We start from the raw sequence: 17324 nt of genomic DNA on the forward strand, positions 1-17324 counted from the left end.
TCTATATGTATCAATAGTATCATCAGTCACGTACATTACCATTGAAAGAGATAAGATTTGTCATCATCTAATTAGAATGAAGAAAAATAAAATTTCACATCCTAGTAAAGCCTTTGGGCTGGATCAAATTTTAAAATTGTGAATGTGAAAGACTTTATTGTAAATGTAAAGACTCGATCTTTTGTTTTGGAAATTAAAAAAGTCTTTTTTTTTTTTTTTTTTGCCTTCATTTTTTCCCATAATTTTTTATGTGCCTGGTAATCATTTTTAATATATGGACTTACTAAACACGGAAAATCATTGATTTCCCATAAACCAAACATGGGAAATCAAATTTTTTTTTCTTCTTAGGGTAACTGTAAAGACTCAATCTTTTGTTTTGGAAATTTAAAAAGTCCCTTCTTTTTTTTTTGGCCTTTATTTTTTTTCATAATTTCTCATGTGCCAAGTAATTATTTCTAATCTATGGACTTCCAGAACATGGAAAATCATTGATTTCCCATAAACCAAACATGGGAAATCAATTTTTTGTCTTAGGGTAAATGTAAAGACTCAATCTTTTGTTTTGGAAATTTAAAAAGTCACCTTTTTTTTTGCCTTCTTTTTTTCCCATAATTTCTCATATACAAGTAATCATTTCTAATATATGAACTTATTAAACGTGAAAAATCATTGATTTCCCATAAACCAAACATGAGAAATCAATTTGTTGTCTTGGGGTAAATGTAAAGACTCGATTGTTTGTTTTAGAAATTAAAAAGGTCACATCTTTTTTTTTTTTTTTGGTTATTAAAACAAGTCTTATCTTTTGTTGACAATTTGTAGCTATATTTAATTATCTTTTTTTCTAGAAAAGGAAAAGAAGAAGAACTTAAGATGGGAAAGATAAATGTTAATAAGTTATTTTAAGCAAAGTCTAAAATATCGATGGTTTCAGAAATATCAGCGGTCCAAAAATACGAAAATTTCTATAGAAATATTGGAAAATTATCTATGTCGATAAAAATTGAATAAAAACCATAGAAATTGTAAGAAAAACTTGGAAATTTTTCTTGAAACTTTGGAGGATGTTTATTTAGTCAATTATCTATTACTTTATCATACAAAAATATTGGAAAGAAATGCATTGTATGATGGGTTTAACCAATTTAAGTTGATTATATAGCGAGCTGATAAAAACCGTGATGTGTAGAAAATATGTAATAATTAATGAAAGAAGATTAAACTGCGAGTGTAGTAATATGTAGTTGATTATATACCACATAGAGTTCCTATAAGTTCAAATTTGAGTTATTTACACTAACACCCCTTGAGGTTTTTGGCTTTTTCACAAAACTCATTTTCATTGATTTTTCATCCAAAAATTGATGATTTTATAAAAAATAAAAAAAAAAATCTCCAAATGACAAAGTTGGCCTTTGGGATTAGATTGCACATACTTCATTGAGGTTAATTTTGTCATTTGCATAAGTTTTTTTTTTTCCAATGAAATCATCAATTTTTGGACAAACAATCAACGAAAAGGAGTTTTGTGAAAATAAACTGAAACCTCAGGGGGTATTCGTGTAATTTTTGAGACTTGAGGGGGTTTTGGGAAAACAGAAGAAACCTCAGGGGGTGTTAGTATAAATAACTCTTCAAATTTTTTACTGTCTTCATCATCTCGCTATTATCGATACTTATACGATATGTGTATGGATATGTTCCAAAATATCATATACTCGAAAACGATAATATCATTGATATTATCAATATTTTAGTCCTTCATTTTAAGGAAATGAGAAACCCTTTTTTAAGTTTTGGAACCTAGTTCCTAATTTCCTACCTTTGTTTTTGTTCTTCCATTTTACAGAAAAGCAAATTTTTTCACATTAGAAAAGCATTTTCACAATGGAAAGTACCCAAGTTGTGCACTAAGTTACGAATTGCAGCATCTTTGTTAGGATATTCCGAGTTGAAGGTCTTCCCCAAGTTTTACGAAGCAGCTGGAAGGAGAGACAAAAGAGGACGTGACTGGTCAAATAAATAAACAGAGAAAATTCAAGTTTGGCCAGAGAGTGGGCGTTTCAGTGACGGTGAGACAGATAAAGTTCTGAATTTGACAGACTCAAACACTTTCTATATATATAACTCCAAGCACTTCCTTTGGATCTCGCACCTCTCTCTCTCTCTCTCTCTCTCTCTCTCTCTCTCTAACTGAGACATTGGTTCCAGTTTTCGTCTTCATCTTCTTGTTGAAATCCTACTTCCCCCGCTTCAGGTACCCCATTTATCCACAAAGCTCAATCATTTCCCATCTGGGTCATAAAAAAATCAACTTTTTTCTTCATAAATGCTCTGTTTTTGTATGCTCATACCCTGCACTGCACTGTCTTCCCTCTACACGTGGCCTTTAGCTGTTAAACCCTCCATTTTATAGGCTCTATTTTTCTGGGCCGTGATCAGGATTTTTGGCCATTGTGCTTGATTCAATCCGTGATTTCAGCTCATTTATGTATATTTTTCTTTTTTTTGGGTTTTCAAGTTCTGATTTTTCTTTTTCATAATTTTCTTTTTTGTATTGGGTTATTTGTCACAGAGTGAGGCTCTGTGGAAGCAATGGCTAATAGGAATCTGGAGAAGTTGGCGTCCATTGACGCTCAACTTCGGCTTCTGGTTCCAGCCAAAGTGAGCGAGGATGACAAGCTGGTTGAATATGATGCTCTGCTTTTGGATCGGTTCTTGGATATTCTCCAAGATTTACATGGAGAGGATCTCAGGGAAACGGTGAGTGCTTGAGTTTTGATTGCTGTAAAAATTGATTTTGATCAGCGTGAGATGTTTACCCTTGATTTTGGTTAATACTCATGATGCAGAACACTTGAATTTGTAATTGGAATTGGCTATATTTGTAAGTTTATTCTTATAAGCATGGAACTTTATGTGTTGATTGTTCGTGTATTTTGTTGGCTTTAAGGAACACCTAAATCTCAGTTTCTTTAAAAAGTGGAATTTCATTAAAGACCCATGACGATACCTTTATCAACAAATTTCTTATCAGTTTGAGATATACAGGTTTGATTTGGTCAACACAACACATCACCCATGATCCAAACACTTTAATTTGCAATTGGAATTGGTTACATTTCAACTACCATTCCAGATATCTTAATCAACAATTTTTAGGCTTTTGATTTATTGTTTAATGATGTATGTGAGATTCCCAGTGATTTAAGTTTGAGATCTTCTTCAGTAGGAATTGGTTTTGGATTGGAGAACAAGTCTTAGCCACATTTAACAGATCCAAGGCCTAACTCATATCTTTAAGTTTCTCTTAGGCAAGGAAAGACAAAATAAATCCTTAAAGTTATTGGTTTTGTGTTGAAAGTTACTGTGAATAGTGTTATGAGTTGAGCAATTAACACTTACGTGATTTGTAATGTTTAACTTTTTGTAGGTCCAAGCATGTTATGAGCTTTCTGCTGAGTACGAAGGAAAGCATGATGCAAAAAAACTCTCAGAGCTCGGAAATGTATTAACAAGTTTGGACCCAGGGGATTCCATTGTTGTTGCAAAATCCTTCTCGCATATGCTTAGCTTGGCCAACTTAGCTGAGGAGGTCCAGATTGCTTACCGCAGACGAAACAAGCTGAAGAAGGGTGACTTTGCAGATGAAAATTCTGCAACAACTGAATCAGACATTGAAGAAACTCTCAAGAGGCTTGTGGGGGATCTAAAGAAGTCGCCCCAAGAGGTTTTTGAGGCTCTAAAAAATCAGACTGTAGATCTGGTCCTCACTGCTCATCCTACACAATCAGTTCGTAGATCCTTGCTTCAGAAGCATGGAAGGTTTGCTCTTGATCCAATACAGTCTCGCGTCCTTGATTTTTGTTTGTATAAATGATTTTGGTTTTGATTTTCGTCAGAAATTTAAGATTCCCCATGTAGTGTTATGGCTTGGACTCTTGTGCCCTCTCTCTCTCTCTCCCCTCTCATTCGTGTACACACACTTTTTTTCAGGATTCGGAATTGTTTAACTCAGTTGTATGCCAAAGACATTACTCCTGATGATAAGCAGGAGATTGATGAGGCACTTCAGAGAGAGGTGATTATCAACACCCATTTTACTTTATGTACTATCAATTCTTGACGTTATTGACAGGAACTTTCAAAAAGGACATTTGTAACGTTTGCCACTTATATTGTTGCTGAAAATGTGTTAACTACTGTATAGTTCATTGTTTGTTCATTTGAAATTATGATCTCATGAAGGCAAGATTTTCCATATATTATGTTTACATGAAACAATCTGGAAGGATAAACTGAGTCCTAAATTATATCAATTGTCAATTATTCTCCCTTCATTTTGGTATTTCAATTCATGTAGATTCAAGCTGCATTTCGCACGGATGAGATCCGGAGAACACCTCCCACTCCACAAGATGAAATGAGGGCTGGGATGAGCTACTTCCATGAAACAATTTGGAAGGGTGTCCCAAAGTTCTTGCGTCGTGTCGACACAGCATTGAAGAATATTGGGATTAACGAACGTGTTCCCCATAATGCCCCACTTATTCAATTTTCTTCTTGGATGGGTGGCGATCGTGATGGTATGACCCTTCTTCATGAGCATGACTTATGTAAAAATAGTTTGGTGCAGTGAGGAAAAAAAAAAAAGCAGAGAGGCATGCAAAAGAATCTATATTGTACTCGCATTGTGTGATCTTGCTGTTGTAGTTTTTATTTTTAACTTAAGATGGAATTACGGGTAGGTTGGTCTTAGTAGTTAATTACAGGTAGGTTTGTGTTGTTGTGCCCCTCCTCTTTAATAATTGCATAGTGGCAATTACAAGAATAACTTTTCTGGGAAGAAGCATCGAAGTACAATTTTACATTGCTATTTGCAGATAATTTTGTCTGGTGACTTGTGTGCTTGTGCAGATCATTCATTAATTAACATTTTTTTTCTTCATGGGATGCAGGTAATCCAAGAGTAACTCCTGAGGTCACAAGGGATGTTTGCCTACTAGCTAGAATGATGGCTGCAAACTTGTACTATTCTCAGATAGAGGATCTTATGTTTGAGGTAGCTGACAAAACATCTTGAAGTTGTCTTTAAGGAGCTTCGTTTACTCAATGAAGTGGTTGTTACTCGTTTATTGTTTCTTTACTATGTTAGTGTCTGTGTGTAGTTAATTTCTTCTCTTTTCCTGGCAGTTGTCTATGTGGCGCTGCAATGATGAACTCCGTGTCCGTGCAGATGTACTTCACAGGTCCACGAGGAGAGATGCAAAACACTACATAGGTAATCATATCCCTATACTAATTGGTTCTGTTATATGGTTTTTAAAATCTACGTGTTATGCTGAACTTTGGGATGGATTTAAAGAAACTAGAATGAGGTATAGTTTGCACATAATGATAGAGAACATTTTTCAATGCTGTAAATATTTTAAATGGTGTTATGGACCAGAGAATAATAGGATTGAAAACTAATGTCTGTTATGAAATACAGTGATTAACCATGTTATCATCCCTTTGTTATTTTCTGGTAGTCGGTTAGGTTTGATGGATTTCTTGCCAATCTTTTCTTGTATCTTTGTTTTGTAAAATATTCAGAAAAGGAATGATAAACTTATGTCTGCTTTGAGAAGAAGTCATTGACTAGACTGAAATTTACTAGTTGTGGAACCGTAGCATAAACTAGCAGGAGAAGTTTAAATAGGTGCACAATGCACCGACCAAGTAAAACTTAACTCTTAGTAATGCTAGCATACATTAATATTTTATGGCCCTGCAACCGTAACTTATTGTAGTTACACAATGTCAACCAGTTTTACTGTCTGAGATAAATTTTTTTCAAAAAGGACAATCAAAATTATACATTCACATTTCAGCCTAAAGCCGACATCTGTATATGATGATAGCATGTAAATCTCAGATTCATATGGTACATTACAGTGAACTTTTCTTGTTGTACCCAATTTAGAGAACTAAAGTTTTCTCTCTTTTGTATACCATATAAGCCAGATGACCTTTAATTATTAGGAATCACATTTAAAGGATCCAGATCCTGTTCAGGCTTGGCCAAGAAAATACCCACTGTTATTCTAGAGACCAACACAACAAACACAAGTTCATTTCGTTTCCAATTTTTGCAACTTTTGTTCCTTTTATGCTTTGTAATTTGGTCAAACATTGTGCTACTTGTGATACTCATTGCCTTTGTTTCTCAACACAGAATTTTGGAAACAAGTTCCTCCAAATGAACCCTACCGTGTGATTCTTGGTGATGTAAGGGATAAGCTTTATCATACACGTGAACGTTCTCGTCAGTTGTTAGCTAGTGGGCACTCTGACATTCCCGAGGAGGCAACATTGGCCAGTGTTGAGCAGGTACTGCCATTCTTAAGAAATATTGCATGATCGCAGTCTTATCAGATACAGTATCAAATTATAACTTCCCCCTTTATTCTCCTAATCTGGTTAATCTGTTCAAGACCTAATTGAGATTTAAATTATGTGTAGTTCTTGGAACCTCTGGAACTCTGTTACAGATCACTCTGCTCTTGTGGTGACCGGGCAATTGCTGATGGATCGCTTCTTGATTTCTTAAGGCAAGTGTCTACCTTTGGACTTTCATTGGTGAGGCTTGATATTAGGCAAGAATCTGACCGGCATACTGATGTGATCGATGCGATCACCAAGCATCTAGAAATTGGTTCCTATCGAGAGTGGTCTGAAGAACGCCGCCAGGAGTGGCTTTTATCTGAACTAAGTGGAAAGCGTCCATTGTTTGGCCCTGATCTTCCAAAAACTGAAGAAATTTCTGATGTTTTGGACACTTTACATGTGATTTCAGAACTTCCATCTGATAACTTTGGAGCATACATCATCTCCATGGCGACTGCTCCATCTGATGTGCTTGCAGTTGAGCTCCTGCAACGTGAATGCCATGTGAAGAAACCACTAAGGGTCGTTCCACTGTTTGAGAAGCTTGCAGATCTGGAGGCTGCTCCTGCTGCTCTGGCTCGGCTCTTCTCAATTGATTGGTATAGAGACCGGATCAATGGAAAGCAAGAGGTCATGATTGGGTACTCAGATTCTGGTAAAGATGCAGGACGTTTCTCTGCAGCCTGGCAGTTATACAAGGCACAGGAGGATCTTATAAAGGTTGCTAAGCAATTTGGTGTGAAGCTAACTATGTTCCATGGTCGTGGTGGGACTGTTGGAAGGGGAGGCGGGCCCACCCATCTTGCTATATTGTCTCAACCACCAGATACGATTCATGGTTCACTCCGTGTCACTGTCCAAGGTGAAGTTATTGAGCAGTCATTCGGAGAGGAGCTCTTGTGTTTTAGAACACTCCAGCGTTTCACAGCTGCTACCCTAGAGCACGGAATGCATTTGCCAGTTTCACCAAAACCAGAATGGCGCGCACTTATGGATGAAATGGCTGTTGTAGCTACAGAGGACTATCGTTCCATTGTTTTCCAAGAACCCCGATTTGTCGAGTATTTCCGTCTTGTAAGCATTTATGAACGTACTCTAATATATTAGTTTTTCTACTCTGATGAATTTCAATTTAATGACTTTTGTGTATTTGTGATATAGGCTACACCAGAGCTGGAGTATGGTCGGATGAACATTGGAAGCCGGCCCTCAAAGCGAAAGCCTAGTGGGGGCATTGAGTCACTTCGTGCAATCCCATGGATTTTTGCCTGGACACAAACAAGGTTCCATCTTCCTGTGTGGTTAGGCTTCGGAGAAGCCTTCAAGCATGTCATTCAGAAGGACATTAAGAATCTTCACATGCTGCAAGAAATGTACAATCAATGGCCTTTCTTTAGGGTCACTATTGATTTGGTTGAAATGGTGTTTGCAAAGGGAAACCCGGGAATAGCTGCTTTATATGATAAACTCCTTGTCTCAGAAGACCTATGGTCATTTGCAGAGCGATTAAGGTCCAAATATGAAGAAACCAAGAAACTTCTGTTACAGGTATAATGCATATGCTTCTCTTGTCATATCATGTTCTGTTGAACTTGATTTGTTTTGACCCCAAGTCCAAAATTTCACAGTTCAAGCCTATTCTCATAAGTTCATAACCCATATTGGTTAGTGCAATGAAAAGCTCATCTGTTCAGCTTTGTTAGGTTGAGTAGAGTCAGCATAATATCTGCTAACCATGGGGCGTTTGTGGTGACAAATTACTGCATAAATTAATTTTTTCATTTTCTGTTCGTAGATTGCTGGACACAAGGATCTTCTTGAAGGGGACCCGCACCTGAAGCAAAGACTCCGCCTGCGTGATTCATACATCACAACCCTTAATGTTTGCCAAGCATATACACTGAAACGGATCCGTGATCCAACCTTCCATGTGACGCTGCGGCCACACATCTCAAAGGACATTACAGAAGCAAACAAGCCAGCTAATGAACTTGTGAAGCTGAACCCAACAAGTGAGTATGCGCCTGGTTTGGAGGACACCCTCATCTTGACAATGAAGGGTATTGCTGCTGGCTTGCAGAACACTGGTTAAATGTGTTTTTGTGCTCTTTCCCTTCTACTTTTCTGTGTCTCTACAGATGGGCTGTGTCCCAAAAACTAAGTTATAACTTACCCCAAGTGGATGCCCTTTAATCATTCACCTAAAGGTCAAGATATTTGAGTGAACTTTTTAAGTTTTATGATCAGATTGCTGTGCACAATAACTACAGTCAGCCAGCATTGTAATTCTTCCTACAGAAGAAATTAAACTCAGTGGAACTGTTTGTTATGCTTCAATACAAATGGCGTTATGTGCTTCATGTTTAATACCTTGGTGTTATATGGCAACACGGTCAAGCTCAGTGGAAAAGGACGTTGACTTGCAGACTAGTGGTCTCAGGTTCGAACTTTCATAGCACCGTGGTAGTGTGTGTGAGAAACCTCTCTCGTTGTTTAGCTATGGATGCCCAAAATTTCAAGAAAGGGTGCTTTTCAATGATTTTATTAGATAATAAAGAATCTTCAATGCTACTCATGTACAAAGCAAAACAGGACCATGATAATTTATCAAGGTCACCAATTTTAAAGTATCAAAATTTGAACTTCGGGGACATCAAATGTTAAAATCATTTTATCCTCGCACAATTCAACCAAAAGAGTTCAAATTTTTATTCTTAAAAATGAAAACAAAAAATGATAGAAAGGAAAAATTAAAATAAATTTATGACAAATATTCCAATTTGAACGACACAAATGCAATTAGAGTGACCCTGAATATTGCCTACGGAGTACTGATGAAAGTGAAAAAAGCAAAAAGACCAGATTTCAGGGCTACATTAACCTCTCCATTCTCGCTACGGCTAACGTCAATATGTTTTTGTTATTTTTATTTTACTTCATCCTTATTTATAGAGAATATTTTGGGCATGAACTCTTATTTTCTTTTTGTTTAATTATTTTCACTAGTCTCTCTGCACGCGCTTTTTAAAATTTATTTTAAAATTAAAAAAGATAATGGATAGTTGTGTTCCATAAAAATAGGATTCATTATCTTATTTTTCTTTTTAATTTTTTTTTAATATGAAAAAGTGTAAATTTACCATATTATCCTCATTTAATTAATAATTTCAATTCTTAATATTTGCATTAACCAATGACATTTTATGGTATTTTGAATGTTTTACCATTCTCTGTCTTTTGCTTCATATATATAGATTTTAATAAGCTTATTTGAGGGACACTTTCACTAATCCAAACAGTCTATTTTGTAGATATTCATTCAAAGATTATCTCTACAAAAAATCACTTGAATCCGATATCATTTGAACACTCAATTGAGTTATTGAAATTTTAGTACTTTCTTAAAGTACCGTATTCATTCATTTTGTATAACACAATTGGATGTTGAAACGGTTTCTGATTTGTTTAATTTTTTGCAAGGATAATCTATGAATTTAGACTTAAAAATAGATGGTTTTGGATTGTTGAAAAAAATTCATAATGGACCCTAAAGAATATCCCTCAAATAAAATTATTTAAAAATTTCCTCAATGGAAGAGCATTGTGTATAATATATATATGAAAAAATAAGTCCAGCTCCAAAAAGAAGGAAATTAAGGCAAGCTTGTTTGGTTTTTTCCTTTTTAATTATGATTTTGTAGATTGTTTTTCCTTTTTTCCAAGTTTTAAAGAAATAAAATAGTTGTTTTTTGGTCAATAGAAATAAACTAGTGATAGTTTTTCAGGCCAAAGGTATTTGGGAAATAAAAAAAATTGAAACTTTAACATAGGTGGTGGACTGGTGGTGGTCTTAAATCTTGAAAGTTGCTTAATTTACTTTGCAACAAAGCAAAGGATCATTTTCCTCGAGACCCATTTCACTGAAAGCTCGCTTGCTTCTCCTTCTCTGTTCTGTAACAGAGTGACCCAGAAAAGCTATAGCAGAGTTCACTGTAGTTTATAGCCTTTACCAGTCACCATGTCTCTGTCTACGAGGTTGAGACGTCCTCAGCCGTCTGATCCTTCTGCATCATCATCACCATCTTCATCTTATTCAAAAGTCGATAAGCAAGGGAAATCGGGTGACGCCGATGGGTTTGACAAAGGGTTTCGTTGGTTCTTTCCCTTGGTCGCTTTGGGAATGCTAAGGTACATGAGCGCTACATCAAACATCATACACGACTGTGACGAGGTCTTCAACTATTGGGAACCTCTGCATTACCTTCTCTACAAATCTGGGTTCCAAACTTGGGAATACAGGTACCCTTTCAATTGCTTTTGAAACTTTTCTTTCTCTGAAGTGGAAATTTTGTTCATTTCTTTCGTGCTTGTATCTGGGTTTGGCTTGTTTTTACTTTTTGGGTTTTATTTTATTTTGTTTCTTGCCAATTTCTTGTTTCTTGTTTATAGAAAAGTGTTAGGCTCTGCTTTTGTCTCTGGATTTAATTTATTGGGAAATTTAGTTTTTTGTTACTCAAAGTTAGCATTACAGCTCATGAACCGATTGCAGCCTTCTTATGGAATCAATGTGATTTCTTTCTTAATTGCACTTTTGTAACTACAAGTGAATCTCACAGTATAATGGCTTTGGGTTCATCCATCTGATTCTTACAAACTGACATAAGAATTTGTACCTAATGGCATAGAGATATATGATTTGGATTAGCATTTGTAGGTGGAATTAGATGCTCATCATTAACCATGGTCTGTAATCTTATCCTTTGCTGCGTGCTCTTAAAATACTGTGCATCATGGCTGTTGAAAATTTGATTTTGAGTGGTATCATTTTCTATCTTAGAAATCCTTTCATCTATGATTTTTATTGTTGTATGCCTCTTGCAGTTCTCAGTTTGCACTTCGGTCATATTTATACATTCTTTTCCATGAATTGGTGGGTCGACCGGCTTCCTGGTTGTTTGCTGAGGAGAAAGTAAGAATTTTTTCCCAGTGACTTTTGAACTGTTATCTACTTATAACTGAAATTTAATTTTCTGTCTTAAATTCTGTTGTTCTGAAACAATTTCTTTTTGTTTACAGGTGAGAGTATTCTATGCTGTTAGACTCTTTCTTGCTTTCCTTTCTGTTATCACTGACACTGTTCTGGTAGTTGCTCTTTCAAGAAAGTACGGGAAACGCCTTGCTTCTTACACACTTGCAATGCTATGCTTAACCAGCGGTTGTTTTTTTGCAAGCACAAGTGGGTGGGCCATTTCCATTTTTCTCCTTTGATCTGTAAATTCCATTTCAGGATTTCTTACTGCACTTTTGATTTTTATTTTTGGATTATTCTTTTTTGTTTTCAGTTTTCTTATTGTTATTTCTCTTACTTTTCTGGAGCTATTTATTCCACGAAATGACAATGCTTTTGACATTATTTTCCAGGTTTTTTGCCCAGTTCGTTCTCTATGTATGCCATGTCTCTTTCATCAGGGTTATTTCTTCTTGATAAACCTGCCATGACAGTTACAGTTGCAGCTGTAGGCGTAATCCTTGGCTGGCCATTCTCAATTTTGGCTTTTTTGCCCGTCACATTTTACTCTCTAGCCAGAAGATTCAAACAAGCTTTTCTTGCCGGGGCAGCGACCTCTGTTGCTCTTCTTGTAAGTCAATGGTTGGCACATTTTTGTTGGATGTACAAAGTACATGCCTGTACCTGCATAATTGTCGCACAGAGTTTTAAATGTCTCATTTTAAGTTTTTTGTTTTTTATTTAATTTTTTTAATTATGCTTATGATATATGTTGAATTTATCTTTTAGGTATTGTCGGTTCTCGTTGATCACTACTACTACAACAAATGGACATCATCTGTGTTAAATTTGTTGATCTATAACGTTGCAGGAGGTGGTGAGAGCCACTTGTATGGAACTGAGGGGCCACTATTTTATATTAGGAATGGATTTAACAATTTTAACTTTTGTTTCGTACTTGCATTGCTGTTTCTGGCAATACTGCTGATTGCAAGGAAAAAGTATGCACCCAGCTTGCTCATTGTTGTCTCGCCTATATATATTTGGTTGGCGTTCATGTCTTTGCAACCACACAAAGAAGAGAGGTTTGAATAATCTTACCTTTTATGATATCCGGGCAAGCCTGTTATATACCACTTCTCTTAAATTGATTGAATTAGAACATATTCCTGCTAGTTTCGTATGTGCTCATCTTGACAGTACATTTCCAATTGACCGAAATTTCTCATATTTGCACAGTTGTGCATTTGCCATTAACAAAAAAACTCAAATGATGTTGAGAGGCTGAGTGCGTTGATATTTCCATCTATACTTTCTCCTCTATCCTACTTTTTTTTCTTCTAAATTTTTTCTCTAATTTCTCTGGAATTACAGTAACTACAAATATTCTTCTTGTTCTGACATCCACATCTCACCATAATCATAGGCAGCACTCACCTTGTGCTTTCCTGCAACAACAAAAAAAATCAATATCGTTTGTTATCTTTTTCATAGGTATCCTTACCAGTCTGCATTTCTGACTAGCCAGGGTCATATAGTTTCAGATCTGAATGTTTTGATATTTAATGAGTCACTTTGATGGAAATTCTTAAGATGATATGAAGATTGTTCAATATTATTTAACTGCAGGTCAGATGTGAGTGATAACAAGATATTTCCAATTGTCGTTGCAGGTTCCTTTATCCAATATATCCACTAATTTGTGTTGCTGCTTCGGCTGTCATAGAGAGCTTTCCTGATGTTTTCCGATCTGATTATGATTCTCAAGGCAATTCTCCGATGGTCATGGTGAGCTTTTATCCTGCATTTCACAAAAATTTGATAAATTATCTCTATGAACCTCACAGTATTGCTGCTTGTACATGTAGACGGCAAAGATTCTAAGACCGGTGGTTCTTGGCCTCATATTATGTGCCTCCCATGCTCGTACATTTTCGGTGATCAATGGCTATTCTGCCCCTTTAGAGGTTTACAAGCTTTTAGAAGATCATGACAATGCAGGAACAGGTAACAAGTATCTTGCTGTTAACAATTTATTGACCTTGCGATGGAGTGCATTGTCATCAAAGTTCCTTAAATGTTCAGTTATCAATCAATGCAATATGGCGTCTTAATATTTGGAATGTACAATGAAAGGAGTAAACTCATTTTGCAATTTCGTTGTAGAACTGTAATGTACATGCCTTGTGTATAATGATTTCACATGTTCTCAAAATATTGGAAATTGATATGCTTTTTAGTCTTTGGGGCTTGGTTATATTAGCCATCTACAGAGATAAACTTTCTATAAATACTGTATTTTTATTCTTTTTTTCTACTGTTCAATACACTTCCATATTGGTTGGGCTCACCACCTTGATTATCTGCCCCGCATCTCCCCAAACTCATGTTTCTTGTTTAGTTCTCAAGTTGCATAAGGAACTTGTTGGATTCTCCAATTTATTATTTGGTATGCAAGTTTGGAAAGTCACGTCTCTTAAAGTTTCTTGGATTTCCTTCTGCATTTCAGGTTCTGTTCTGTGTGTTGGAAGTGAATGGCACCGTTTCCCGTCGTCGTTTTTTGTTCCTGATTATGTTGGAGAAGTTCGTTGGATTGATGATGGGTTCCGGGGACTTCTTCCCTTCCCATTTAATTCTACCTTGGGTGGAACTGCAGCAGCCCCACCATATCTTAACGATAAGAACAAAGCTTCGAACGATCAATATGTAACCACTCTCTAAACTAGTTTATATAAAACTAAAGTGCCCCATACTTGTTATGTTTTCTTTAGAAAATGACCCATCAGTTTTTACAGCTCCGGGATCTTGAACAATGTACATTCCTTGTTGAGCTGCAGCTTAGTCGACCTTTCCCTTCTCGCGGAAGTGACTTGTCAACTTGGGAGGTACAAATCAGGCTGCTTTTACACTTTTTTTTGGAATAAATTGCTAGCTGAACTGGTTTTCTTCCCAATTCAGGTGATTGGAGCGTTGCCTTACCTGGATAGAGAGCTCTCGCCTGCCAAGTACCGCTCCTTTTTCATCCCATATCTGTGGCAGCGTAAGAATATCTTTGGCATGTACAAGCTGCTTAGGAGAGTACCAAAATGAAACCTTGGTTCTGACAGAATTACAGAATTAGATTCTGAGCTAGCATGACTTGTTCTAACACCACCCCCCCGCCCCTCGCATCTCTTCAGAAGGAAAACCCCCGTTTTTGATGATATAGTTTAAACTGTTCCGATAGGTGGGACTTCCTCCAAGTCTCTACTGATAAACATGTAGTTGAGTTCTTGAGTTCATTGGTGACTTGCATGTATTTTTGAGATTTTGATGGACCCAAAGTAAATTCATATTACTAATGTTTTGATATTCTTTGGAATAGATGACCTAATTACTATTGCAGATCATTTTTCCCTTTTGGATGGTTAGATGTGATAGAATTAGAAAGAAAATGAGGGAAATTTTTGGCCTCACCTATTTTTCTCTAGAAATGGAGATTCTGAGATGTACAAAACTCATGAAGTCACTGCCAATGGGTCCCGCCACAGTGGTGGTGGTGGATGCCCCCTCCCCTATAGCACCAAGGACCCCAGTGGGTTTTCCTTTCCGCCAATGTAACAAAAAAAATATTAATGGAGTCACTGTTGTATTAATCAATCCACTTCAAAATATTAAGGTAATTCAAAATTTTTGGTATTGGATGCAACATTCAAATCATCAGTAAATTGTAATGTACACTTTTGAATAATAAAAAAAATTAAAGAATTGTATTAATAGTATTAACATGGAATTACAATCTCAGTTTCCAAAATTTGTCTTTGTTGGGTTCAAAACCAAAACCTAATCGATGGAGGTAGTAGATTCCACCACATGTACCACCACAACAGTGATGTCGTCGATCTTGCCTCCGGCGTGCTCCAATCCGGCCTTTTGAGCCTCCATCTGAAAAGGGCTAATGTTGTCCTTGTCCAAGGAATTATACAGAGCCAGGGTGGCTATGGTGGAAGCTACCTCCGCACAATCAATATCCCGACCACCGCTTACTTTATTAAAAGCCACCAGAACCTCCTCAATCTCACTCGCAAACATGTTGTCCAGCAACCCATCTGTCCCAAGTACGATAATGTCCCCTGGCGCCAATTCCTCCACCACAAACTCCAGAGCCACCTGGGGTCGGTCGCTGCCGACGTGGTTCCCCAACTGGAAGGGGCAATTAAACCTCCGCTGCTGGGTTGGAGATTTGAGCATACACTTGGCGTCCCTGAACACCATGAAACCGCTGTCTCCGACATTCACGGCGTGGAGGGTCCCACGCTCTTTGTCAAGGCTGAGGATGCAAGCCGTCGACGAGCCTTGTATTCCGAAGTTGTTCACGTAGGCTTCTCTCAGCACCTTTCCTGCATCCACGGCGGCGGCTCCGACGGCGGACATATTAGTAGCCGCTTGTTTGGCGTGGTTCATGAGTCCCCTTGCGTACTCGCCGGCGTCGATGCCTTTCCTGGCCCAGCTACTGACGCCGTCCGCCACGCCGACAGTCTGGGCGTCATGGGAGATGAAGTGCGCGTCTTCGCCGAGGGGCTTTTCTGGGTTGCATTTGGGGAAATAGGACGACCCACAAACCAATTTCATTTCATTACGGATCTTCCTCCTCTTTGGTATTAATTCTGGAAGTTGATTCAACTTCCTTTTTCTCCCCAATTCAAAATCTTGATCGACATTGCCAAAGCCAGAGCCAAGGGCACAGAAATTATTGATTGATGGGATGTTATTATTTTTGAAATTGATCGGGCCATAACCAAAGGCAGGGTTATTGTTGGCGATCATCATCGTTGCTTTGCTTCAATTCGCGAGAGCGAGAGGAGCAAGAAAGAAAGAGTAATGCTTCAATTCGCTAGAGCGAGAGCGAGAGAAGCAAGACAGAATGACAGTAATGAAAGCGAGCGAGTGAAGAAAGTGAAGGAGACTTAATCCCCTCCCTATATGTAGGCTCTCATGCTTTTTCCAAATCAGATAAGGAATCCTGATTTGACCAAAGTTGACCTGTTTTACAGCTGTATAAATTTCAAATTTTTTCCTCAACCATAACCTAATAAAATTAACAAAATAATAATAATTTCTGTACGTTTCTCGTAAAATTATACATTTTCTAGTGCTAATATGGATGCCATGTGTATGCCAAGTGGACAAACATATATTTAAAAATAAAAAATGTGAGATAAGCCAAAATACATAAATAAACAACTGAAGTAACAAACAACAATTTACCTTTTCCCATCTCATGGCATCCACGTCAACCAAAATGTGAGCTCCACATTTTCCATATCATTAGTTAATAATAGCAAAAAAAATACATGTGGAAATTCAATCATTAATTTAATTCCTAAATAATGAATGATCAATATATATAAAATTTTTCCACATCTCCCAGACCGAGAGGGATCTTGAACAATGTAATGTCGTACATTCCTTGTTTAAATTCATGGCATGTTTACTAATCTATAATTGGATTATGAGGAATTAAATTGAGGAGGAGTTGGATTGAGGAGAATTAGATTCCGGATTCCTATTAAAGTTGTTTACTAAACCATATGAATTGAGGAGAGTTAGATTCTGGATTCTTATTGAAATTGTTTACTGAACCATATGGAATTAGGATATGAGTGGTTCTAAGTACTAAAATGTCCTTGTTGTTGGGTTAAAGTTGATGACAAACTTGGGATTTTTAAAATTGTCTAAGGATATAATGGGTAAAAAAGATGAATTCCTAATTAGTTAGTTCTTCCGGAATTAGAATATCGCCTCCTGAAAAACCCTTAGCCCTTCATACCCTTCAGCCGCACCAAGGAGAGGAAGGTGGTCTCTGGCCCTCCTCCCCTACCCCCTATCTCCCTTATATTTCCCT

At 37.0% G+C, this 17324-nt stretch overlaps 3 protein-coding genes across 4 annotated transcripts; 2 read left to right on the forward strand and 1 right to left on the reverse strand.

The window, feature by feature from the left end:
- Positions 1 to 1918: 1918 nt before the first annotated feature.
- On the forward strand, positions 1919 to 8799 carry LOC117626410 (phosphoenolpyruvate carboxylase, housekeeping isozyme). 2 transcript variants are annotated; one of them, XM_034358088.1, is made up of 11 exons: positions 1919 to 2075; positions 2579 to 2766; positions 3437 to 3828; positions 4000 to 4084; positions 4367 to 4589; positions 4962 to 5065; positions 5197 to 5284; positions 6221 to 6375; positions 6508 to 7506; positions 7594 to 7980; positions 8228 to 8792. In XM_034358088.1, the coding sequence occupies exons 2-11, from the start codon at positions 2599 to 2601 to the stop codon at positions 8522 to 8524; spliced, it is 2898 nt and encodes a 965-aa protein (XP_034213979.1). In that variant the 5' UTR covers positions 1919 to 2075; positions 2579 to 2598; the 3' UTR covers positions 8525 to 8792. The 2 variants fall into 2 exon arrangements, with proteins under 2 accessions (XP_034213979.1, XP_034213978.1); XM_034358087.1 differs by having other exon boundaries at positions 2075 to 2260; positions 8228 to 8799.
- A 1460-nt stretch (positions 8800 to 10259) lies between these two features.
- Positions 10260 to 14824, forward strand: LOC117626559 (dol-P-Man:Man(6)GlcNAc(2)-PP-Dol alpha-1,2-mannosyltransferase). The gene is made up of 10 exons (XM_034358296.1): positions 10260 to 10731; positions 11314 to 11401; positions 11509 to 11668; positions 11854 to 12071; positions 12230 to 12525; positions 13114 to 13228; positions 13309 to 13447; positions 13950 to 14146; positions 14236 to 14325; positions 14399 to 14824. Exons 1-10 carry the CDS (start codon positions 10451 to 10453, stop codon positions 14528 to 14530), a joined length of 1716 nt encoding a protein of 571 aa, XP_034214187.1. The 5' UTR covers positions 10260 to 10450; the 3' UTR covers positions 14531 to 14824.
- Positions 14825 to 15167: 343 nt separating this feature from the next.
- LOC117625872 (probable protein phosphatase 2C 55) lies at positions 15168 to 16283 on the reverse strand. Its single transcript, XM_034357459.1, has one exon. The coding sequence runs from the start codon at positions 16247 to 16249 to the stop codon at positions 15263 to 15265; it is 987 nt and encodes a 328-aa protein (XP_034213350.1). The 5' UTR covers positions 16250 to 16283; the 3' UTR covers positions 15168 to 15262.
- Between the last annotated feature and the right edge of the window lie 1041 nt (positions 16284 to 17324).

This window comes from Prunus dulcis, chromosome 4 (genome assembly GCF_902201215.1).
Source record: "Prunus dulcis chromosome 4, ALMONDv2, whole genome shotgun sequence".
In the NCBI taxonomy this organism is placed as follows: Eukaryota; Viridiplantae; Streptophyta; class Magnoliopsida; order Rosales; family Rosaceae; genus Prunus; species Prunus dulcis.